Source organism: Pan troglodytes, chromosome 11 (genome assembly GCF_028858775.2).
Source record: "Pan troglodytes isolate AG18354 chromosome 11, NHGRI_mPanTro3-v2.0_pri, whole genome shotgun sequence".
Classification (NCBI taxonomy): domain Eukaryota; kingdom Metazoa; phylum Chordata; class Mammalia; order Primates; family Hominidae; genus Pan; species Pan troglodytes.
The window spans coordinates 72,360,772-72,386,664 of NC_072409.2; the positions used below are offsets into that span (position 1 = coordinate 72,360,772).

Below are 25,893 nucleotides of genomic sequence, written 5' to 3' on the forward strand. Positions count from 1 at the left end.
CTGGCTTGAAGGCTGTCTTACCCCTTCAAAAGGGATCAAATAGCAGTGGTGGCCCATGGGTGTCAGATAAAGGGCTTCATAGTTTAAGAAAGACATGAGAAATTAAGAGACAGTTCAGAGGACAGCTGTCATGATAGAGTTTAGAAAAGAATGTGTAGGAAGACGGGTTAGGGATGGGGGATATTGGGATCATTCAAACCTGACAAGAGGAGCCTGAATAAAGTATGACAGGCAGTTGGTATTTGGATATTTGCAGGGGTAATTATACAGAATATAGAGCAGTTGTTCTCAAGTTTTTTTGGATGCCAAGGCACTCAGGAAAGGATCACATGTACATGGCCCACAGTGTAGTCAGGTGAGGTTGCTTAAGACTACGTTCTGCTCTAAGTCTTTGACACACCTAAGTCTCATTCTGCCACCAAACACTGATGGGATCAGTAGTATCATCCAAAAGACTACGAAGATGGTTAAATAGTAGAAAGGAGAGCCCCATTGCTCTTATCAATTTGCAATCCAGGAAGGGAAAGCATCCACCGTGGAATGAAGGTGCTCTCTGTTGGAATAGGGGAAGGACAGGTTGGGTTTTATATTCATATTCACACATATTCAACAAGTTTGGGGGAAAAGCTATATATATTTATGCGGGAGCCGAGCACACCATAATGAGTAAACATATGTAACATACATCCCATGTTGACTTTGGAGTGGGGGTTTAGCACTAAAATGAGGTAGAATTTGGCCCTTTACATCATAAGGTGAACTACAGGATGCAAATGTGGATCGTGTGCAGCCTCTATAAGCTGGTAGAAACTGGCAGTCTAATATTAATAGCTTATCAGAAAAAGACGTTTGTAAGGCTGGTCCTCTGGCCAATCAGAGCTGATAGCTCATTTGGTGAGAGGGAGTTTAGCTATACAAAGTTAGAAATTTGCCATGCCATCCAGGCCCTGAACCCTTGACCCATCGGTAACTTTGTTTCCTTAACCTAAGGGTCTGTCTTAGTTGATAAAGGGGCATCTATTTTGGTCTTTTAGATCACAATAGCTTAGCGCACTGTAACCTAACCCTGCTTTAAGGGAGTTGCATACTTGTCACCAAAGTGATGTGGAGGGTTGGGCCTGGTTGTGTTCGAGGGAGAGTTAGAAAATGTGCGGTCAAAATGACAAATAAGAAATTAAAATAAAAGGAGGAACTAATTGATTCTGGATTTGAAAACACTCATTGATTTGTCACAGGATGGGTGTGTGGATGTGTTTGTAAAGAAAAGAACTTTTATCTGAGGCATGTGAGTCCTTTTAAGTTATCAGGCCTAGAGAGACATTAAAATGAGACAGAAATCACAGCCTTATTTCCTCCTTGAGCTACACATTCATCTCTTGAAACTGCTTGCTATTGCCACGTGGAGCTATATAGTAACCCAATAATGCCACACCTGACAGGATAACCCACCCCCTATAGCTTAATAATGTATAGCCAATCACTAAGCAATGTCACTTCTGTAAACCAATGAGAATTCCTGATTACAACTTTGTATCAGCCGACTCCTTGTCCCCTTTTTCGACTTTAAAAACCCACTCATAACTACTGGTAATTGGAGTGTATATTTAGGCTGACTTGCATCTGTGTTCCCAGGTTGCAATCCTCAAGCTTGACCCAAATTAACTTTCTACTTATAATAATTTTCCATCAACTTCTCCCTTTTAGGTCGATGCGTATGTGTGTTTGTGTACAGAATATGTTCCAAAAGTGCTTGAACAGTTTAAACTTCACTAACTTGAGAAAAATAAGTTCTATAAATTTACCCCTAAGGTCCCTGGAAGTTTCAATTACATACATTTATTGTACACTTATTTTCATTTTGTAGATGTTAAATAATGCATTATTAGTGAAACCATGCCCCAGAGAGTTGAAGAAAACAATGACTAACGAAATGAATCAGTTTACAAGAGAGGAGATCAAACAACAACAACAACAGTAACTTGCTAAAATGCCGAAACACTCCCTGCTTCTGAGATTTAAAAACTGGCTAAAATGGATTAAAACTATTAAGGCCAACTGGAGTTTGCACAGAACAAGCTGGCTGGCGTCACAGCCCAAATTTCTGCCACATTTTAACCAACTCCCCACAAATGTGCACATGGAATACATGAGGCAGCGTTAAAGAAAACTGTGCATGCCGAGGATTTTCAGACCTCCCCTTTCCTTCCAGCAATCAACTATTAATTCCAGAGGCCACTCCCTAAATGTTTTCTAATAAAATGACTGCATGAAAGCCAGCACACAGGACTGATTTGAGCTGGACTCCTGTCTCCTTTTTGGTTAATTTACAATAAAAACATCTTTTCTAAAAAAAAAATAAAATTGGGCAGTGAGCTTCTTTTCCTTGATAACATTAGTTTTAATCATTTGAGTCAGTCCCTCTGATTGGAAATAGTAAAAACTGACTTCAGAACAAAAAATGTAATGTTCAACATTCACAAAACGAAGTAAGAATAAAGGAAGTTTAAGTTTATATCTGCATTTATGTAAGGCAAAAACATACTGTAGATAAGACGGATTTGAGGACATATGTGATCCTGAGAGTAGAAAAGCCTGGATACAACAAATATTCCAGGCAGTATTTCAGACTTTCAAGGCAGTGTAGTTGGTGGGGTCCAAGTTAAGGGCTCCAAACAGCAAAGTGGGACTTGGGTAATGCCTGGTTTACTGTTGGAACAAACGGAAAATTCAACTAAGATAAATATATGACTTGAAAAAGGATGGAGTTGGGAAATGGAGTGGCAAGGTAGGGCAGAGGGACCTAGAGGGCCCAGGAAGGTGGAGTCAGCTGGGCTGGTGGGTTTGGGGCTGTGGACACACCCTCCTCTTGTTGATCCCTCCACCCTCAGAAACCCTCTGTGACTCTTCCATGCTCTGTGATGCAGGCCTGTGCTTATAGTTAAGCCTGGGCACCCTCAGTGCTCAGTTGCTTCAGGCAGCTCAGCTATTCAGACCATGGAGAATATCCTCTGTTTTCTGAACAGCTATACTGAGACAGGGCTGAGCCCTAACTCACATTGCTTGGATATCGACCCCAACTTCATCTGCTTGAGTGGGTTGGGGTTGTTTATACTGTACTTGTTCTACGTCGTATTGACCCTGTATTTGTCACTCACTGAAAAAAATAATGACATCCAAAAGGTAAGGAACTGTGGGTGAACACCCAAGAGAGATGCCCTGTTGTTGTTTCCGAATCTTATTCCCACATTTCTAAATAAGTTTGGTCAGTACAGAGAGATGTTTTAGATGGGAAGTCTGAAGAGAGGATAGAACTTCACTCTTCTGTGGAACAGGTTGGGCAGATGTAGGGGTTCAGGAGGACAAAGGTTTCCATCTGTAGCTCATAGACTACCTATCTGGCTGTGGTGGAGAGTTCCAGGATAAAATCCCAAACAGTAATTCTGTGGTCCCAGATGGGATTATTTAGAGAGTTTGGGCTCTCTGAAAGAGAATAGTCTCTGCTGAAATTTGATCATGAGTCAGATTCCCATGTCACCCGTCATTCAACAAAGCCTTCCTTCTTGTTGGGCTGACCAGGGGAGTAACGCTGAGAGTCTCTGATCAGAGGCTGGAGCCAGAGCTCTGTCTCTGGGATGCTTGTCCTGTGAGGGAGCACAGATGTGACTGTTGACCTCTGAGTCTGTGCCCTGGATGAGGACTTCTAACTGAGCACATCAAGTGTGGCTCTCACAGAAGAAATCCTCTTTCAGCTTTTCAGAGAAGGGAAAACGAGAAATATTTTATGACCTTTAAAAATTGATAACAAGAACATATTTCTATTAATTAGAGAGTCATATCATTCTTGTATAATGAATGAATGAATGAATGAATGAATGAGCTTCATAGAGTGTGAGAGAAGTGAGTACCAGCCTGTCATTATCTTTGTTTCATTCTCAGCATCAGGGCAGAGCCAGGAGGAAAAGGAAAAGCGTGACATTTAAAGGTAATGTCAGCCTACTCTATTTGAGCTTCAGCGTGACCCTTTCTGTCTCTTTCATGAGGACTCAGTCCCATGATTTCTTAGAATGTCAGTTACTAGATAGTCTCAGAAAACAGAGCCCTCAGAAGACAGGCTCATGGGAAAGCAATCAGACCTGAGACACTGCTCAGAGGCCCTGCTCTGCCCATTCATGGGCATGACAAAGTGATGGACCTGAGTAATGGGTGTTGCCCAATTGGTGGCCACCTGAGATATTGAGGAAGGACTACTGGTTGGCTTGGAGTCAGAGTTTCTGTCTCACAACTTTGCATAAGTACTTTGACTTCCTTGATGCTCGGATTCCTCCTGGAGGTAACCACTGATGTCTATGTTTCACGTGGTGGTTTTGAGCATCACATGGGATAATGTATATGAAAGAATACTACTAATGATTCCACATACACATGTGAACTTGTGAACATTATCAATGAATATTTGCCCTTTTCTACTGATTCTTGGGGCTATCAGAGTTTAATATCCCAAGGGTCTTCCACAGAGTTACTTCTGTATGATCCCTGTGCCTCTACCTTCATTGCATGTAACATGCTGTTCTGGTTTCCAGACCGGAAAAGTTTGCAGAAGGAAGCAGAAGAGGAAAGAAAGCTACATTCTATTCTGAAAAGGTGATTAATCATTCCCCTTCTGTCCTGTTCCCACCCCCTTCTTTTTTTTTTTTTGCATGTTCTATTCATTTCAGGGATTCCTTGTAGCCTGCTGTAGTTTTGGTAGTGGGTAGCCATAGGAATGGGTATGTGAATGAATGCTTTGAGGAGAGGCTATAGTGAGGTCATATGACCTCACATATGGTGAGTTCATGGGTGGGGGGTAATGTGAAGCAGGATTCAGGGGGCCCCACCCCTGCCAGGCTAACAGATCCTCATTTCCTTGTTCTGATCCTGGCTGCAGCTTTGGACCTCCTGTTTCCTGCAGTCCCCTGGGCCAGCATCATGATACCACCCTCTTTCGTCGACTGTTATGCCCAGACCCCGTCTGTCGGGTGTGTAACAGAGCAACTGCTGATATCCAGCAACTGCTGTCTTGGGAGTCCCTGAAAGATGCTGCTCCCTCTGTGTCCCCTTTGGCTTCTTCAGCTTCTGGGACTGAGTCATCGTTCACTCTGGCTTCCACCCCTTCAGCAACCCCTCCAGAAGACCTAATATTGTCCCCTCGGCCTAAGCCCTCTCCACCGCCCCCCTTAATTCTCTCACCTGACCTGATCACCACCGTAGCTGACTTATTTTCACCCTCACCACTGAGGGACCCTCTGCCACCACAGCCTGTTTCTCCCTTGGATTCCAAGTTCCCCATAGGTCATTCTCCACCCCAACAGCTTCCCTTTCCCCTTCTCCCACCACATCACATTGAGAGAGTGGAGCCCAGCCTCCAACCTAAGGCCAGTTTGTCTCTGAACACCATCTTTTCATTTGGCTCCACCCTATGCCAAGATATTTCCCAGGCCGTGAATCGCACTGATTCATGTGCTCATCGTCATGAACCACCAACCCCAACTGCTTTACCACCGGAAGATTGCACTGTGACTCAGTCTAAATCAAATCTCACCATCTTGAAGACTTTTCCGGAAATGTTATCTCTAGGTGGCTCTGGTGGGTCATCCACCTCTGCCCCAACAATCAAAGGCATTGACCATTCATGCCCTGCATCTTCAGAATTCTCCTGGTGGCAGCCTCATGCCGAGGACTCTTTTTCCTCCAATTTTGTGCCATCTGATTTCATGGAGGAGCTTCTTACCCTTCATTCTTCTGAGGCCTCTTTAGGGGGGCACTCTGTGGCCAACATCATACAGCCTGTTAACATCTCTTTTCTCAGCCATGACATTCTGGCACTCCTGGAGAGACAAGTCAAAAGAAGGGGTGATTTCCTGATGTGGAAAGAAAATGGAAAGAAACCAGGATCTTTCCCAACACAACTTAGGCGAAACTACCAACTAAATTCCTCACGGAATATGTTAACCTCAGCTGCTGTTAAGCATGACTTAGCAGAATCCTTTCCTTTTTGGGCCAGTAAAGGCAAACTAGAGTGGCAGCACATCCATCAGCAGGCCCCATATTCTAAGTGTTTTGAGGACCATTTAGAGCAAAAATATGTCCAGCTCTTCTGGGGTCTCCCATCTTTGCACAGCGAGTCTCTGCATCCTACTGTTCTTGTCCAACGTGGCCATTCCTCCATGTTTGTATTCTTCAATGGCATTACAAATACATCTATATCCCATGAACCCCCAGTACTTCCCCCTCCCCAACCTCTGTTCTTGCCTAGTACCCAACCACTACCCTTGCCTCAAACCCTGCCCCGAGGTCAGTCCCTACATCTCACTCAGGTCCAGTCCCAGGCTCAACCTCAATGTCCATTCCCAGCCCTACTACCTAGTCCTCTATTCCTGATTAGGGTGTGTGGAGTGTGTTTTCATAGACCCCAGAATGAGGCACGGTCTCTTTTGCCATCTGAAATTAACCATCTGGAGTGGAACGTGTTGCAGAAAGTGCAGGAAAGTGTGTGGGGCTTACCCTCTGTGGTTCAAAAATCCCAGGAAGACTTTTGTCCTCCAGCTCCCAATCCTGCATTGGTCAGAAAGTCCTTCAAGGTCCATGTTCCCATCTCCATCATTCCTCGAGATTTTCCACTCAGCTCTGAGGTAAGGAAGAAACTAGAGCAACACATTCGAAAGAGGCTCATCCAGCGCAGATGGGGCCTGCCCCGCAGAATCCATGAGTCTCTGTCATTGCTACGTCCTCAGAGCAAAATTTCAGAGCTATCTGTGTCAGAGAGCAATCATGGTCCGTTAAATATCTCTTTGGTTGAGGGTCAGAGGTGCAATGTTCTAAAGAAGTCCGCATCAAGCTTCCCTAGAAGCTTCCACGAGAGGAGCTCAAATATGCTTTCCATGGAGAATGTGAGGAATTATCAGGGATACAGCCAGGAGACTGCCCCAAAAGATCACCTGTTGCATGATCCGGAGACATCTTCAGACGAGAATCTGAGGTCTAACTCTGAGAGAGACCTAGAAACTCATATGATGCATCTGTCAGGGAATGACTCAGGGGTGAGACTAGGTCAGAAACAACTTGAAAATGCCCTGACAGTACATTTGAGCAAGAAATTTGAGGAAATCAATGAGGGTCGAATGCCTGGGACTGTGCATAGTTCATGGCACTCAGTCAAGCAGACAATATGCCAAATTAAACATCAAAATTTGGCAGCATTGGTGAGTGAGGACCACCGCGTTGATACCTCCCAGGAGATGTCCTTCCTTCGTTCCAACAAACAAAAGATGTTGGAAGCCCATATTAAATCTTTCCATATGAAGCCCATATTAAATCTTTCCATATCAGGATGCTGTGGGGCCTTCCCCGCAAGGTCCGTGAATCCATAGAAATCTTCAAATCGGAAGAGGATCTTTCCAATTCCTTTTCCCTTTTCGACCTTCCCTCCTCAGCCAGCTTTATTTCTCAGGGAGATTCCAAAGATGGGGTCTCTAAGTCTCGTAGACGAAGCACTTTTCAAGGAGAAAAGTTGGGAACAACAAGCTCAGTCCCTGTCCTTAATCATCCTCAGCCTGTCTCCTCACCTATTGGCAAAGAAGGGCAGGGGACCCTGAGAAGACAATTTTCTGATACTGACCATGACCTTATAGAGACAGATGCCAAAGATGGTGCCTCCACGCCCCTTAGAAGAGGCACTACATATTTTCACGGAGAAAAATTAGAAACAACAAGCTCATTCTCCATCTTGGGTCATCCTCACCTCGTCACCTCACCTGTTGATCAAGAAAAGCAGGGGACCCTCTGAAGAGAATTCGCTGATACTGACGAGGATCTTACAGAAAGTGTCTGGACAACTGAGGATGGCAGACAGACTTTTCTGCCCCCGCCCCCACAGCATCATAGACGAAGTCAGTCAGAAACAGACTGTACTTGCCAGTAGATGCAGCGCAGAGCTGCCCATACTGCAAGCTGGAGCTGGCCGTGATTCAAGGGATAAGAGAGAGAGTGCCAGTAATAATGTTAACAGGCTTCAGGGCAGTAGAAAGACCTTTCCTGTCACCAATGGGTCGAAGGAGATGTTCAAGGAAGAGGAGATCTGTACTCTTCAATCACAAACTAGGAAGAACTTGACAACCAGCAAGTCAGGAAGCTGCTTAGTGACAAACGTGAAAAGAAGCACTTCTCATGAAACTGAAATTTTCCCACCAAGAATACCAGTTCCTCAAACTCCTAAATCATCATATCTTAAAAATCAGATGTTGAGCCAGTTAAAGTTGGTCCAGAGGAAGCATAGCCAACCTCAGAGCCATTTCACTGGCATGTCTCTTGCCTTAGATAACTTGAGTTCCAAGGACTTACTGACTCATGCCCCAGGCATCTCAAGTCGGGACAGGGGAACTTCCCAGGTGCTGCATGTCCCCTTGGAGGACAGAGGGATCCCTGTGGCACAGCAGCAGGAGCCCAGGGTCCCTACGCACGTCTTACAGAAATGCCAAGTTAAGAATTTTTCACCAGCTACAAAGAGAGTGAGCCCTCTAAGACCTAATGGAGGAGAGCTTGGTGGAGGGGACGCAGGGTTGGGGACATCCCAACTCAGAAGAAAGAGCCATGCTATTCATAACAAGACATCAAGGGAGTCACTTGGGAGCAAATCTTCCCCAACCTTGAAAACACAGCCTCCTCCTGAAAACCTTTTCAGAAAATGGATGAAGACCTTTTTGCAGCAGTCTAATAAACCCATCATAACATATGGAAAACAAGAAAGTTCCCAGGAAAAGGGTAGCTCCTTGTCATCATCTGTGCAGAATAGAGGTTGAGTTAAAAGTAGAGCTGTCTTTACTGGGACTATTGAAGCTCAGAAAATTAGGAAAGACACTGGGGAGTTCATAGAAGAGAAGCTGGGGCATAGGCATTGAATAGATATCACCTGTACCCAGGAGCCCCTTTCCTCCCCAGTGCAGCTTGGGAAAGCTCAGAATGTGCCAGAACTGCAGGTCAGAGCAGAGCCTGTCCAGGGCTATCACTGCAACTACATGGCTCCCTCCTGCAAAGTGACATGTACCAAATCTTGCAGCCAACAAGCTATCTTTGTAGGCCAGAATTATCCTGCAATGATTAGACAGATCATAGGCAAGGACAGACAGCCCCAGGAAGTTGGGCATTTAAGGGGAAGATATTGTGTCAAAGGCATCCCCAATCCATGCCCCACAGGAAGCCTGTGCCACAGCCAAACCCCACTTGCAGTGTGAAGTCAACCTGGTGCCTCCGGTCATCCTGACCAGTGCTAAAAGTACTGTGTTCAGTGATGTGCCATTACTAACTGGACAGAAAATACTTCCAAAGCGTTTCCAGGGAGGAAAATTTCCCCCCACAAAATAATTAACTCCTTGTTGAGAATCTTGACTTTCCCCAATAAACGTTCTAATAAGAAGGATGTCTTTTCTGTGTATTGTGTTGGGAGGTATAGGTTTTGGGTAACCCAAGCTTGTGGTTAGGGAAAGGTAAGAGTTAGCTCAGCTCTTACTGACTCCCTCTTTTGAATTTTAAAAGGTGACCAATCCCCTGGAGCTCTTGTGGAAGAATGAGTATCATGTGCCTCCAAAAGCCCCTTCTCTCCCTGATGAAGTCTGAGGAGATGAGCTCTTTTCTACCTCTTTGCTTTAGACTTACTGATATCGTATGGCAGCCTGCACCTTCCTCCCCATTCACTGCTTCATATCCTTTAGAGCAGCAAGGAAGGCAGCCCTTCCATATCTGAAGAAAGGTTCAAGGACAGGTACATTTTTCAGAAATAGTGGTTTAAGCACTATTTTAAAAAAGTTGTCACTGACCACAGGATCATATAAGTTGGTGGGAGTGTTTGGGATATTGCTGGTTGGGGTAGAGTGTCAGGAACACTGTGGATGCTGCTTAAGAATTTGACATGCAAGGCATGCCCATGATTTAGGGAAGCATATTTTGACCTCAACGTTGAGGTCTTTCTACTGTTAAGTCACTTGGGGAAGTAGTTCCCCTCCCTGTGTATTTCTCCACGCTGCCTGGATTGATGACATTTTTACAGAGCAAAAAGATCACCTGGCTGTCTGTGGCAGGAATGTTGACCAGGCAGCCACCTACCTCCTAGGGTAAAATATAGCTGAGAGTAAGGAAAAGATGCCTTTGAATGAGAAAGTAAGAAAAAAGTGGAGCTAGGAAAGGATGACCATGCTAGTCGAAAAAGGTTTATGCCCCATGGTGCCCATATCATGACCCTTTCTCAATCTGGATCTAGGCACTGCCCCCTTGAGGTTTACCAGGGCACTTGAAGAGCTGACAGATGCCATTTTGGCAGAAGTGTACATGGGGCTGTTCTTTAAGGAGTAAAACAGTATCTGCAGGGCTGTTGTCAACATGGCATCCCTCTCTTTAGGGAAGGTGATCTTTGTGCCTTCTTTCTAGCCATGTTTATGGTAACAAGCAAGATCTTCCCTTAGTTTATACGGTGCACCTATCAGGATGGAAGTGCAACCTATGATCTTCATGGGGTTAGTGGAATATAATAGATATTGTCTAGAACACCTGCAGCTCATGGTCCAGAGGTGAGTCCTTGACTATGCATGAGGATTACAGACATTTGGAGGCTAGCTATGAATCTTTACAGAATGCTCCTTATGACTAAGAGTGTGCACATATGCACCCTTAAAATATTAGAGGTCTGAAGAGAAGGGAACTCCACTTATACAGACTGGGACTAATAAATGAGGTGAGTTTTCTAGAGGGCACTTGAGGTAGGTTTTCCAGAAAAATGTGTGAATTCTTGGTGTGAAAACAAAAACAAAACAAAACAAAACAAAACAGATGTCCACTACAGCTCCCTCACCATCCTTCTCTTTTCCTGTCCATGCTTATGCCACTGACCCTACTGTGTGTGAAACTTAGGATTGCAGAAATAATTCAGATTTCGTGAAGGCCTTAAGAAGGACAAAATTGGGATGAAGCCCAGAGCAAAGAACTTAAGGAGGTGGAGTATCCATGGAGGGCCCAAGCATCCATGTGGATAGGCTTCCAATAACCTGGCCTCCTAATTCCTCTGTCATTCCATGTTAGGTCCTTTACCTCCATTCCAGTTCAGTTACTGTCACACCCAAAAGCTATCATCAGAAACATCTAAAAGTTATCATCAGAAACCCTCTGTTTTTGGAGGCAGAGTCTTGTTTATTCGCCCAGCCTGGTGTGTAGTGGCATGTTCTTGGCTCACTGCAACCTCCGCCTACCAGGTTCAAGTGATTCTCCTGCCTCAGCCTCCTGAATAGCTGGGATTAAAGGCACATGCCATGATGCCGGGTTTTGTTTTTTTTTTTTTTTTGTAGAGACAAGTTTTCACCATGTTGGCCAGGCTGGTCTTGAACTCCTGACCTCAAGTGATCTGCCTGCCTTGGCCTCTCAAAGTGCCGGGATTATAGGTGTGAAGCACTGCTCTTGGCCGCCTTCCAAGGGTTTTATCTTCAGAGGAATTATATGTCCTGAAATGCCTCTATTGAGTGGTAGCTAAACTCTAGTCTTGATGGACTGATCCATTCTTGCCTTGAAATAGGTACACAGTATATGCTTTAAATGGGTGAATTTTGTGGTTCATGTACTATATTGCAATAAAACTTAAAGGATTTAAAAAGAAGAAGTGCTCGAGGATAATAAGAATACAATAGGATACACCAAAAAGGAGTTAACACATTTTTGGAAGATGAAAACCTGGTGGAGGAGAGAAAGCTGATTTAGCAAAGTAGACAAAGCACCAATTATGCTTATTGCTGCTTCCTTCTCTTCATGAGGCACTGAACATGTTTTATTTCTTAAGTCCTTTCATTGAAGAGATGGTTAAACATACACAAGAGCAGGTAGAACAATATAACTCCCGATGTACCCACCACCTAAATTTCACAATTATCATTTGGTATGGATGATGCATCCCATGTTTTACATATGATTAAAGTGCAAAAGTCCATTTAAACATCTTGCCATCCATCTCTTAGAAGATATGCCATGTGCCATATGTCAATGCTGTCACATTCCTTTGATACCACACGAGGAACACACTTATGTACAACAGATGTACACAGCATTGGTGACAAACACATTGAGCTTTAGTGGCCTTTGCAATCAGTTCTCTTTAAACTTCTCCTTTAAGTCAACCCCAAGGAGTCATTTGAATTTTTACCCACAGTCCATACAAGAAGCAACCTTACAGAGCAAATTCAGTGCACAATATTGCAGTCCCTTAATCACACAGTAACTATAACACGAAAATAACAGTAGAAAACTGTGCATGTTGCTAAAAGCTTGAGATTGCCATATAAGTGTTTTCAAATATTTAAAAGAAATTTTTTCTATCACATATTTAAAATGAGTATTCATGTTTCCACTTATATAAATTAGATCAAATATACATGTTTATCTACCCTCCTTCCCATAGTGCAATTAAGAGTAAAAGATTATATGAAAAGAGGCTCAACATCATTAGTCATCAGAAAAATACAAATAAAAATCAACATGAGATAGCACTTCACGCCCACTAGGATGGCTGGAATAAAATAGACAAGTGTTTGAGATAAGTTGGAGAAACTGGAAGCCTCATACACTGAGAGTGGGAATGTGAAATGGTACAGCTGCTTTGGAAAACAGGCAGTTCCTCAAAATGTTGGCATATAACCCAGCAAATCCAATCCTAAGTATATACCAAGAGAAATGAAAATATGTGAGTGCAAAGAAACTTGTACACAAAGGTTCATCGCAGCATTATTCAAATAGCCAAAAGATGGAAACAATTCAAATATCCATCAACTGAAGAATGTATAAACAGAATGTGGTATATCCATACAACAGATTACTATCTAGCCATAAAAAGGAATAAAGTATTGACACATGGTACAACATAGATAAACCTTGAAAATTTTATGCTGAGTGAAAGGTCAGTCACAAATAACCACATATGATTCCATTCTGATGTCCAGAATAGAGACATCACACAGAGATAAAGTAGACTTAGAACTAGATTAATGAGGTGCAAGAAATGTAATAGCTAAAGGATATATGGTTTCTTTTTGAAATCATAAAAATGTTTTTAAAATGACTGGTGATGGATGCACAACTCTGTGAATATAAAAATCACTGAATTATACACTTAAAATGGGTGACTTATATGGTATGTGAACTGTATTTCAATAAAACTGCTTTAAAAACTGAAGGATTTAAAAAATAAATGCTTGACATGACAGGGACAGGAGAGGATACAACAAAAAAGGTCAACTTATTTTTGGAAGGTGGAAATCTGGTAGAGGACAGGTAATTGACTTAGTGCCTGCAAACCAATTCACACCATGTATTAGTCCATTTTCACGCTGCTATAAAGAACTACCTCAGACTGGGTAATTTATGAAGAAAAGAGGTTTCATTGACTGATAGTTCCACAAGTTGTTCAGGAGGCATGGCTGGGGAGGCCTCAGGAAACTTACAATCATGGCAGAAGGCAAAGGGAAAGCAAGCATGTCTTCACATGGCACAGGAGAGAGAAAGCTAAGGAGGAAGTACTACACACTTTCAGACAATCAGGTCTTGTGAGAACTTGCTAACACAAGAACAGCAAAGGGAAGATCTACCCCCATGATCCAATCACCTCCCACTGGATCTCTCCCCCAACACTGGAGATTACAATTCAACATGAGATTTGGGAGGGGACAGAGAGTCAAACCACATCACACCACAAAACTGCAGAATACAAGTGACATGATGGAACCAAACAAGAAATTAGGAGTTACATGCCATAAACAAGGTTCACTGAAATTTTGATTCTTTTTTGTTTTACATTGTATATTAGTCTGTTCTCATGGTGCGGATAAAGACATACCTGAGACTGGGTAATTTATAAAGAAAAAGAGGTTTAATGGACTCACAGTTCCATGTGGTTGGGGAGGCCTCACAATCATGGCAGAAGGTGAAAGGCACATCTTACATGGCAATGGACAAGAGAGAATGACAGTCAAGTGAAAGGGGAAACCCCTTATAAAACAGTCAGATATTGTAAGACTTATTCACTACCATGAGAACAGTATGGGGGAAACTGCCCCCATGATTCAGTGATCTCCTACAAGGTCCCTCCCACAACACATGGGAATTATGAGAGCTACAATTCAAGATGAGATCTGGAGCCAGGTGCGGTGGCTCACGCCTGTAATCCCAGCATTTTGGGAGGCTGAGGTGGGTGGATCATGAGGTCAGGAGATCGAGGCCATCCTGGCTAACATGGTGAAACCCCGTTTCTACTAAAAAATACAAAAAATTAGCCAGGCGTGGTGGCAGGCAACTGTAGTCCCAGCTACTCGGGAGGCTGAGGCAAGAGAATGGCATGAACCCATGAGGCAGAGCTTGCAGTGAGTGGAGATCACACCACTGCACTCCAACCTGGGTGACAGAGCAAGACTCCGTCTCAAAAAAAAAAAAAAAGATGAGATTTGGGTGGGGATAGCCAAACCATATTATTCCTCCCGTGGCCCCTCCTAAATCTCATGTACTCACATTTGAAAACCAATCATGCCTCCCAACAGTCCCCCAAAGTCTTGACTCACTTCAGCATTAACTCAAAAGTCCACAGTTCAAAGTCTCTTCTGAGACAATGCAAGTCCCTTCAACTTATAAGCCTGTAAAATCAAAACAAGTTAGTTACTTCCTAGATACAATGGGGTTACAGGCATTGGGTATATACAGCCATTTCAAATTGGAGAAATTGGCCAAAACAAAGGGGCTCCAGGTCCCATGCAAGTCCAAAATCCAGCAAGGCAGTCAAATCTCCAAAATTATCTCTTTTCACCCCATGTCTCACATCCAGGTCATGCTGATGCAAGAGGTGAGTTCCCATGGTTTTGGCATTTTCCTTCCACATTTCCCTAGCAGAGGTTCTCCATGAGGTCCCCACCCCTGCAGCAAACTTCTGCCTGGACATCCAGGAATTTCTATAGATCCTCTGAAATCTATGCAGAGGTTCCCAAATCTCAATTCTTCTGGGCACCCACAGGAATACCATGTAGAAACTGCCAAGGCTTTGGGCTTGCACCCTCTGAAGCCACAGCCTGAGCTGTACCTTGGACATTTTTAGCTATGGGTAGAGCAGCTGGGATGCAGGGCACTAGGTCCCTAGGCTTCACAAAGCAGGAGGACCCTGGGCCTGTCCCATGAAACCATTTTTTCCTCCTAGGCCTCTGGGCCTGTGATGGGAGGGGCTGCTGCAAAGGTCTCTGACATGCCCTAAATACATTTTCCCCATTGTCTTGAGGATTAACAATTGGGTCCTCATTACTCATGCAAATTTCTGCACCTGACTTGAATTTCTTCTCAGAAAATGGGTTTTTCTTTGCTATCGCATTGTCAGGCTGCAAATTATCCAAACTTTTATGCTCTGTTGTCTTTTTAAAACTGAATGCTTTTAACAGCACCCAAGTCACATCTTCAATGCTTTGTTGCTTAGAAATTTCTTCTGCCAGACACCCTAAATCATCTCCCTCAACTTCAAAGTTCTGCAAATCTCTAGTGCAGGGGCAAAATTCTCGCAGTCTCTTTGCTAAAACATAGCAAGAGTCACCTTTATTCCAGTTCCCAACAAGTTCCTCATCTCCATCTGAGACCACCTCAGCCTGGATTTCATTGTCTATATCATCATCAACCTTTTGGTCAAAGCCATTCAACAAGTCTCTAGGAAGTTCCAAACTTTCCCATATTTTCCTGTCTTCTTCTGAGCCCTCCAAACTGTTCCAACCTCTGCCTGTTACCCAGTTCCAAAGTCGCTTCCATATTTTCAGGTATCTTTAGAGCAGCACCCCACTACACCCGGTACCAATTTACTTTATTAGTCCATTGTCACACTGCTGATAAAGACATATCTGAGACTAGGTAATTTATAAAGAAAGGTTTAATGGAATCAGAGTTCCATGTGTCTGGGGAGGCCTCACAATCATGGTGGATGGTAAAAGGCACGTCTTACATGGCGGCAGACAAGAGATAATAAGAGCCAAGTGAAAGGGGAAAACCCTTATAAAACGGTCAGCTCTCATGAGATGTATTCACTACCATGAGAACAGGATGGGGGAAACTGCCCCCATGACTCAATTATCTCCCATCAGGGCCCTCCCACAACACATGGGAATTATGGGAGCTACAATTCAAGATGAGATTTGGGTCGGGATACAGCCAAACCATATTGCAGTGTATAAATTTTTTATACATAATTAAAATCTTTTTTGGGGGGAGCTCTTTTTCAGTATATTGTAAAACCCTGTTGAAATGTTAGCATGCTTCAAATGTGGAAAGGGAATCCCAGGTTCTTGCCTGGAACAGAACCTGAAACAAGTGTTTTAAAGTTGGCATGGCATACTACTTTGGTGTATTAGTACACCATGCCAACTTTGTACACTACTAGGTCTAGGTGTGGTGGTGGCAACTGTGGGAATCAAAGCCAAAAATCTGAAATGTTATATAAAAATGTAGTCAATGGTCCATTAAAAATGTATTTATTTGAAGTTTAATGTAATTAAACTTGCAGAAGAGTTGCATGGATGGTAAACAACAATATATTGGTTCATTTGCATTGCCATAAAGAAATACCTGAGGCTGGGTAATTTAAAACAAAAAGAATTTTATTTTGGCTCACAGTTCTGCAGGCTATACAGGAAAGGTGGCAACAGCATCTGCTTCTGGAGAGGGCCTCAGAAGATTTTTAATCATGGCAGAAGGAAGACTAGAGCCAACATGTCACATGGTGGGAGAGGGATCAGGAGAGAGAGTGGGGGAGGTGGCACATTCTTTTAAACAGCCAGATCTCATATGAACTCATTTATTACCATGGGGAGGGCACCAAGCCATTCATGAGGGATCCACTCCTTTGACACAAACACCTCCCAGTAGACCCACCTCCAACACTGGTGGTCATATTTTAACATGAGATTTGGAGGGAACGAAACATCCAAACCATATCACAACAGTGTAACTTTTATCCAGATTTGCCTACTCACATTTTGACCCATTTGTGATCTCTCTCCTATATCCCTCCCTCCTACCTCCTCTCTTCTCTCTCTCTCTACACACACACACACACACACACACACACACACACACACACACGAATTCCTGGACATCAGAGAATACTTTTCATACATCATCCACTTTCTTCTTGACTATTTCATTGTGTATTTCTTAAGAAAAGAATATTCTTTTACATAGTCAATTATCCCCTTCAGTAAATTGAGCATTGGTGTAAAACTTTTAATTAATCTCTTATCCATATTCCATTTTTGTCAGTAATATCCTTTGTGGCTTAAAAATAACCTCCATTACAGGATCCAGTCTAGAATTATGTATTGCATTTCATTCTCATGTGTCTTTAGTCTCTAATCTAGAGCAGTTTCTCAACATTTTTTATGGCATCACCCTTTTTGAAGAATATATTCAATGTGTAATTTTTATAATCCTCTCTTCTTAGAAAGTTTATGGTGGAGCTTATCTTGCTCTGGCTGTAAAGGACATTTTTACATTTGTGAGTTCTAGGGACCATACAGGCTGTTAGGACCAGACATTATAAACAAACAGAATGAAACCAAACACACAAAACAACAAAAACCATCAGGATGCAAGGCTATATGGAGATATATTTCTCAACAGAGAGACATCCTGTAGTCAAAGGAGGGTAGATGTGAGGAGGCAGGCTTAAAGTTTACCTCCTTTTGGGTAGAGAAAATGGAGAAGCTGTGGATACAGAAGACAGGCAAAGCTGTCATCACTGGTAAACCCTCGTCAGATGAAAAGGATTGGGTGCCTGGGGTCAAGATGGAGTCATCAGACTCAGTGAGGGAATTTAGGCAAGCAGTGTAAAGCAATGACACAAGGCTTAATTTCAGCAGTTCATAACCTAAGTAGAGAAGCTTCAAGGGTTGTAACTGTTAAATGACTGGCTAACATGGGGAGATAAATACATATATACTATAAACAAAATAGACATTGTTTGAAAAAAGTATAGAGGAGCCATAGGAATTGGGGTGAAAAGTTAGGAAGTAGATGGAAAAAAATAATAAAAACTTTCATAAAAGAAGTAATCATAGGCATAATTCAAAACAAAATGCTATGCTAAGTTTCAATTGTGCTCATTATAGGCTATATTACACTAAGGAGAAATCTGCTTCCTAAATCAGGATAAGTTTGGTTATGTGGGTTGTGATTCAGCACAGTTGCTCTGTGAAATTGAGGCAGAATTTTAAAATGCTGGGAAGAAGAGAGGGGGTTTGGTAAAGAGAAGAAAGAAGGTGCATAGGATAGAACACTGTATAGGTAGAGGGAGCTAGATTTGAGAGCCCTTAGGGGTGAATAGCCTAAGAGAGATTAGAGGAGAAAAAATTACTGAAAGAGTTCCAAATTTTTTGCCAGAGATGGGCCATGCCTTTGTGTCCCTCTTTGTTGTACAGGTTACTCTGTTCTCTGATGGCTTTTGGTAAACATGGATCTTTTTGAAGAAATATGGAGGGGATAGGTTGCTGCTGAGTATATTCCTGGTTTTGTACAGGTGAAAAAAAAACCATTGTGTTCGTGGGGAGGTTATAGTTGAGGACAGAGTAGATCTTGAAGGTGTAAATCCATGGCCACGTCACTTTCAAAGATAGTGGGCTCCAAAGGCGGATCATGAAGCAGTAAAAGGTAATAGGTGGAATAAATAGAAAATGTTACTAATGTAAACATATAGAATCATGAAAGGGTGCAGTTGGAGGGTAAGATGAAGATCTAAAAGGACCCAGGGGAATGGACAGATCAGTTGGGCTAGATGATAGGGGGAAGAACTGTGGGTTCATCTTCCATTTGTTGTCCCCGCCCCACCCTCAAGAACTTCTGGTGTCTGTGTTAAAGTTCCATGATATAGGCCTGGAACTCTGATCTGGAATGGGGACTCAGCACTCAGCTTCTGTTAATGAAGACTACCTTCTTTGTCTCAGAAGCCTTACTGCACCGTGGCTGAGCTCCAGCTTGACTTCCTGGGTATTCCTATCCTTGCCTTCCTGTGTAGGATGGGGCTCCTCCTTCTATCTCTGTGCTACCTAAAGAGTAATCTGTGTTTTCCAATATTTTGGAAACAGAGAGACATCTGTCAGTTAAGTGAGCCAGAGCTGTACAGAGATTTTAGGTCTTTATTCTTTCCTAACATGTGTATTTAATGCTAGAAATTTCCTTCTAAACACTATTTTTGCTACAATTTTGATTTTGCAGCAAATTTTGATTTTTCCATTTTCATTTAGTTTAAAATATTTTAAAATTTCTCTTGATACTTCTTCTTTGCCCATGTGTGTTGTTTAATCTTCATGTATTTTGGGATTTTCTGGATATCTTTATGTTTTGATTTCTAGTTTTGCTACATTACGGTCTAAGAGTAGACATTATATAATTTCTTTTATAGTTATTAAGGTATGCTTTATGGCCCAGAATGTGATCTACCTTAGTTAATGTTCCATGTAAGCTTGAACAGAATGCTGTTGAATGAAGTATTCAATACATGTCAGTTAGATCAAGCTGATTACTAGTGGTGTTCTGATCAACTATATCTTCACAGATTTTCTGCTTTATCTGTCAATTACTAATAGAGACATTTTGAAGTCTCCCACAATAATAGTGGATTTATCTATTTCTCCTTGTAGTTCTACCACTTTTGCCTCATATATTTTGACACTCTTGTTGTTAGATGTGTACACATTAGGAATTATTATGGCTTTTTGGAAAATTGACCCCTTTGTTATCATGTAATGCCCCTCTTTATCCCTGACAATTTTCCTTGTGCTGAAATCTGACTTGTTTTAAATTAATATAGCTGCCTCTATTTTCTTCCGATTACTGTTAGTATGGTATGTTTATCTCCATCCCTTTGCTTTTAATCTATCTGTGCCTTTATATATTAGATGGCTATCTTGTGGGCTGGACATGGTGGCTTACCTGAGGTGCAATCCCAGCACTTTGGGAGGCCGAGGCAGGTGGATCACCTGAGGTCAGGAGTTCCAGACCAGCCTGGCCAACATGGTGAAACCCTGTCTCTACTAAAAATACAAAAATTAGCTGGGCATGGCAGCAGGTGCCTGTAATCCCAGCTACTCACTGGGGCTGAGGCAGAAGAATCACTTGAACCCAGGAGACGGAGGTTGCAGTGAGTCACGATCACGCCATTGCACTCCAGCCTGGGTGACAAGAGCAAAACTGTCCCTAAATAAACAAACAAACAAATAAATAAATAAATAAATAAATAAATGGGTATCTTGTGGACAACACATAGTTGGGTCTTATTTTTTAATCTACTCTGACAGTTTGTCTTTTAATTAGTTAATTTAGGCGATTCACATTTAAAGCAATTTTTAAAATACAGTTGGATTAATATCTACCATTTCTGCAACTGCTTACTATTCATTGTACCAGTTCTTTCCTTTTTCTCCCTCACTTTTTTGCCTTCTATGGTTTTAAACAAGAATTTTACACTATTTATTTTTAATTATTCATATTTAAGGTGTAAAACATGATGTTTTGATAAACATAGTGAAATGATTACTATAGTCAAGCCAATTAACATAGCCATCAGTTACTTTTTTTGTGGCAAGAGCATCTAAAACCTACTCTTTTAGCAAGCTTCCAGCATACAATACAGTATTATTACCTAAAATCATGTTGTACATTATCAAGTCTCTAGACTTTTTTATCCTACATAACTACAATTTTGTACCTACTTCTTCCCCACTTCCTTCACTCCCACTGCCCCCACCCTGGTAACCACTGTTCTACTCTGTTTCTATATATTCAACTTTTTATAAAAAAAGATTCCAAATACAAGTGAGACCATGTAGTATTTTTCATTCTGTGTCTTGACTTATTTCATTTAGCATAAGCCCTCCAGGTTCATCCATGTTTTTGCAAATGACAGGATCTCCTTCTTTTTTAAAGGCTGATATATATATATCTCATAATTCCTTTATTCATTAACTGATGAACAGTTTGGTTGTTCTTATATCTTGGCTATTGTGAGTAATGTTGCAATGAACATGGGAGTGTAGATATCTCTACAAGGTACTGATTTCATTTTCTTTTGGTATACATTATATCTATTTTGTCTGATATAAGTATAGCCACTCCTGCTCTCTTCTGGTTACCATTTGCACGAAATATCTTTTTCCATCTCTTTACTTTCAGTCTATGTGTGTTCTTAAAGCTAAAATGAATCTCTTATAGGCAGTATAAGAGTTAGTTATATCTTTATTGTTATTATTATTTACTTTTTAATTTATTTATTTTTGAGACGGAGTTTCACTCTTGTTGCCTAGGCTGGAGTGCAGTGGCGCGATCTCAGCTCACCACAACCTCCACCTCCTGGGTTCAAGCTATTCTCCTGCCTCAGCCTCCCAAGTAGCTGGGATTACAGGCATGCGCCACCATGCCCGGCTAATTTTGTATTTTTAGTAGAGACGGGGTTTCTCCATGTTGGTCGGGCTGGTCATGAACTGCCAACCTCAGGTGATCCACCTGCCTCGGCCTCTCAAAGTGCTCGGATTACAGGCGTGAGCCACCAAGCCTGGCCAGTTATATCTTTTTTTAAAACCCAGGCACTCTATGTCTTTTGATGGGAGATTCACATTTAAAATAATTATTGATATGTAAGGATTTACTATGGCCATTTTATTAATTTATGTTTTGTAGTTCCTTTGTTCCTTTTACCAACTTCCTTTATGACTTGAGGATTTTTTTTTTTTTGAGACAGAGTCTCGCTCTGTTCCCCAGGCTGGAGTGCAGTGGTGTGATCTCCGTTCACTGCAAGCTCTGCCCCCCGGGTTCATGCCATTCTCCTGCCTCAGCCTCCTGAGTAGCTGGGACTATAGGCACCTGCCCCCACGCCCGGCTAATTTTTTTTGTATTTTTAGTAGAGACGGGGTTTCACCGTGTTTGCCAGGATGGTCTCGATCTCCTGACCTCGTGATCCGCCTGCCTCGGCCTCCCAAAGTGCTGGGATTACAGGCGTGAGCCACCGCGCCTGGCTGGTTTGAGGATTTTTTTTAAACAAGCATTTTATATGATTCAATTATTCTCTTTTCTCTTAGCTTGTAAATTATATTTGATTATTTTTGATATGGGGTCTAGCTCTGTTGCCCAGACTGGAGTACAGTGGGATGGTAATGACTCACTGCAGCCTTTACCTCTTGGGCTCACAAAATGCTCCCACCTCAGCCTCCCAAGTAGCTGGGATAACAGGAATGTGCCACCATGCCCAGCTAATTTTTAAAAAACCTTTTTGTAGAGTTGGAGTCTCACTATGTTGCCTAGGCTGGTCTTTAACTCCTAGGTTAAAGTGATCCTCCTGCTTTGGTCTCCTAAAGTGCTGGGATTACAGGTATGAGCCACTATGCCCAGCCATAAATTACATTTCTTAAAAAAAAAAATTAGTGGTTGCTCTAGTTTGTAATATATTGCATTTACAGCCAATCTTAATTCACTTTCAAATAACACTATACTGTTTCACAGTGTAGTAGCACAGGTACCTTATAATAAAATACTTCCAATTCTTTCTTCCTCTCACTTATAACATTATTGTCATTCATTTTACTCATCCATGATACTATAATCACAAAAATGTTGTTTTTGGTGTCGTTCTTATTATGGCAATTAAGAATAAGAACAATGAAAGTTTTATTTTACCTTCATTTATTCCATTGTTGGTGTCCTTCCTTTTTTTAAAAAATAGATAGATAGATAGATAGATAGATAGATAGATAGATAGATAGATAGATCTGAGTGATCATTTTCCTTCTCTCTGAAGAGCTACCTTTAAATTTCTTGTAGGGCAGATTTGCTGGTAATTAATTCCTCCTGTTTTGTTTGTTTGTTTTGGCCAGGGAAAGTTTTTACTTCTTCTTCACCTCTGAAAGATAATTTTGCTGGATACAGAATTCTGGGGGTGGGGTGTGGGGTAAAGGGGGTGGGCTTCTAGGCTTCTAGCAACACTTTAAATATTTTACTCTATTCTTCTTCCTTGCATTGTTTATCATGAGAAATCCAAAATTTTTATTCTTGTTCCTTTATAGGTAAGGTGTTTTTTACCCCTCTGGATTCTTTCAAGATCTTTTTCACTGAGTTTTCTGCAGTTTGAGTATGATATGCCCAGCTGTATATATATATATATATATATTTTTTTTTTGAGACAGAGTCTCACTCTGTCACCCAGTCTGGAGTGCAGTGGTGCAATCTCCGCTCACTGCAACCTCCGCCTCCTGGGTTCAAGTGATTCTTCTGCCTCAGCCTCCCAAGTAGCTGTGATTACAGGCACACGCCACCACACCCAGCTAATTTTTGTATTTTTAGTAGAGACAAGGTTTTGCCATGGTGGCCAGGCTGGTCTTGAACTCCTGACCTCAGGTGATCCATCCGCCTTGGCCTCCCAGAGTGCTGGGATTACAGGTGTGAGTCACCGTGCCCAGCCCCGGATGTAGATTTTTAAAGTATTTATCTTGCTTGGTGTTATCTGAGCTTCCATGATCTATAGCAGTCTGTCATCAATTTTGGTAAATTCTGTCATTATTACTTTAAATATTTCTTCTGCTTCACCCTCCCTTTTCCTTCTGGTATTCCAATGATATGTTATGTCACACATTTTGAAACTGTCTCATAATTCTTGGATAATTTGGGTTTTAAAATTTATTTTTTTTCCCCTTTGCATTCAGTTTGGGAAGTATCTATTGATATATATTCCAACTTACTCATTCTTTCCTTGGTCAAATGTAGTCTCCTGATAGCCCATCAAAGGCATTCTTCATGTCCATTGTGATTTTTTTTTATTTCTAACATTCCTTTTTGATTCTTAGAGTTTCCATCTCTTTATTTACAGTCGTCATCTGTTCTTGCATGTTGCCTACTTCTTCCATTAGAACGCTTAATAATCATAGTTTTTTCTATTCCATGTACGATAAATCCTAAATTGGTGCCATATGTGAGTGCAGAACTGATGCTTACTTTGTTTATTTAGAATTTTTTCCTTGCCTTTTGGCATGCCTTGTGATTTTTAGTTGAAAGCCAGACCCAATGTATTGGGTAATAGGAAATGAGGTAAACAGGCTATTAGTGCTAGGATTTATGTTAATGTGGCTAGTATTTGAGCTGTGTTAAGTGTTTGCTGTTGTAGTATATGACAGAGCCTCCTGAATTTTCTCCATTTTCCTTGTTTTTGTCTCCTCTGGTATCATTAGCTTTCCCTAAGATTACCTTCTTAAACAGAGTCTACACCTTGTAGCTCTTTGCACCATCATCCCCTGTTACTATACTGGAGCTCTGTTAATGTGGTGTAAGGTATGTAGGAGGTGATGCAATTAAACGTCAGTCTTTTAGTCCTGTGTCCCTGGGCTGTGATGTTCACAAGTGTTTCCAAGCCTTTTCTCCCCCACCTCTTAGGTGAGACACGAAGGCTAGAGAGGGCTGGAGTTGGGTAACTTCCCTTTCCTCATGTGGGATCATGCTCTGGTAGCCTTTTTCCCTAATGAGTAGGCCTCTATTATGAAGAACACTCAGTATATTTGAAAATGGTAAACTTTCCCTTGTCCCTGCCAGAAGCATGAGAGTTTTCTCATTGCTATTCATTGTGAGAACCTGATGGGTTTCCCAGGGGTAAAACCCATGAAAATGCAGGGGAGTCCCTAAGACTGTGACCCCAGGAATTTTCTCACTCTCATACTAGTTCACAAACATCCTCCAGCAATTTGTCAAAGTGTCCATTTAAATGTTCCTACCAGTTTATGGCTTCAGTGGCTTCTGCTCCAGGTAAGCTGATCTCAATTATGATTCTCTTTATTCATCTTTCTGAGGATTTTAGGAGGGCTTGCCCTACAACCTCAATTCCCCAGTGGCTCCAAGAATAGTTATTTTCAATTTGTTCAGCTTTTTGCTTCCAAAGATGGGAGTGGTAAGTTTTTTGAATGTCAGAGCTGGAACCAGAAGTATCCCCTCAGAAAATGATTCCTTATTTTCCTGTTCTTCTTCCCAAATTTATAAATGAGTTTGGTTGGCTTAGAGAGACACTTGACATGGGAAGTCTGAGGAGAGGCTAGAACATCACTCTTCTAAGGGAAGATGTCAGACAGGGTATGGGTTCAGGAGGACTAAGGTTTCCATCTGAAGCTCACAGACTACCTATCTGGCTGTAATGGAGAATTCCAGGATAAAATCCCAAACACAGTAATTCTGTGGTCCTGGATTAAATTATTTAGAGACTGGGCTCTCAAAAGAACAGTTTCTCCTGACACTTGATCATGAGTGATATTTCCATGTCACGTGTCACTCGACCAAACCTTCCTTCATGTTGGGCTGACGAGGAGGGCAATGCTGAGGGCCCCTGAGCAGAAGCTGGATCTGGAGTGCTGTTTCCAGGACACAGGTTCTGTGAGGGAGCAAGATGTGACTGTTGGCCTCTGAATCTGTGCCTTCCTTGAACTGAGGACTGCTAACTGAGAACATCAAGTGCAGCTCTCACAGACAAAACCGTCCTTTGAATTTTTCAAAGGGAAAAATTGGAAATATTTTATCACCTTTAAAACTTGAAAAAAGAAGCGTTTTTTTTTTTGTTGTTGTTGTTTGTTTTTTTTTGAGACTGAGTCTCGCTCTATTGCCTAGGCTAGAGTGCAGTGGCATGACTTGGCTCACTGCAGTCTCTGCCTCCCGGGTTCAAAAAATTCTCATGCCTCAGATTCCTGAGTAACTGGGATTACAGGCTTCCGCCATCACACTCGGAAGAAACACATTTCTTTTCTTTTTTTTTTTTTTTTTTTGAGACGGAGTCTTGCTCTGTCGCCCAGGCTGGAGTTC

At 41.9% G+C, this 25,893-nt stretch overlaps 1 protein-coding gene and 1 long non-coding RNA gene across 4 annotated transcripts in view; one reads left to right on the forward strand and one right to left on the reverse strand.

Annotated features, from left to right (window-relative positions):
- Positions 1-25,893, reverse strand: part of LOC107976690 (uncharacterized) — a 66,915-nt gene that overhangs the window by 30,531 nt on the left and 10,491 nt on the right. The window contains exon 4 of one of the 3 annotated variants that reach the window (XR_010148703.1): positions 5,579-5,864. The exons of the other annotated variants lie outside the window; for them this stretch is intronic. This is a non-coding gene — a long non-coding RNA (uncharacterized LOC107976690). The remainder of the gene's footprint in view (positions 1-5,578; positions 5,865-25,893) is intronic. 3 annotated transcript variants of the gene reach the window in all.
- On the forward strand, positions 2,929-9,448 carry LOC107976689 (spermatogenesis-associated protein 31D3-like). The gene is given in 8 exon segments (XM_016961014.4): positions 2,929-3,180; positions 3,937-3,982; positions 4,581-4,641; positions 4,925-7,337; positions 7,340-7,903; positions 7,905-9,171; positions 9,174-9,260; positions 9,263-9,448. Coding segments are annotated over 8 exon segments (4,758 nt in total). The 5' UTR covers positions 2,929-2,994; the 3' UTR covers positions 9,397-9,448.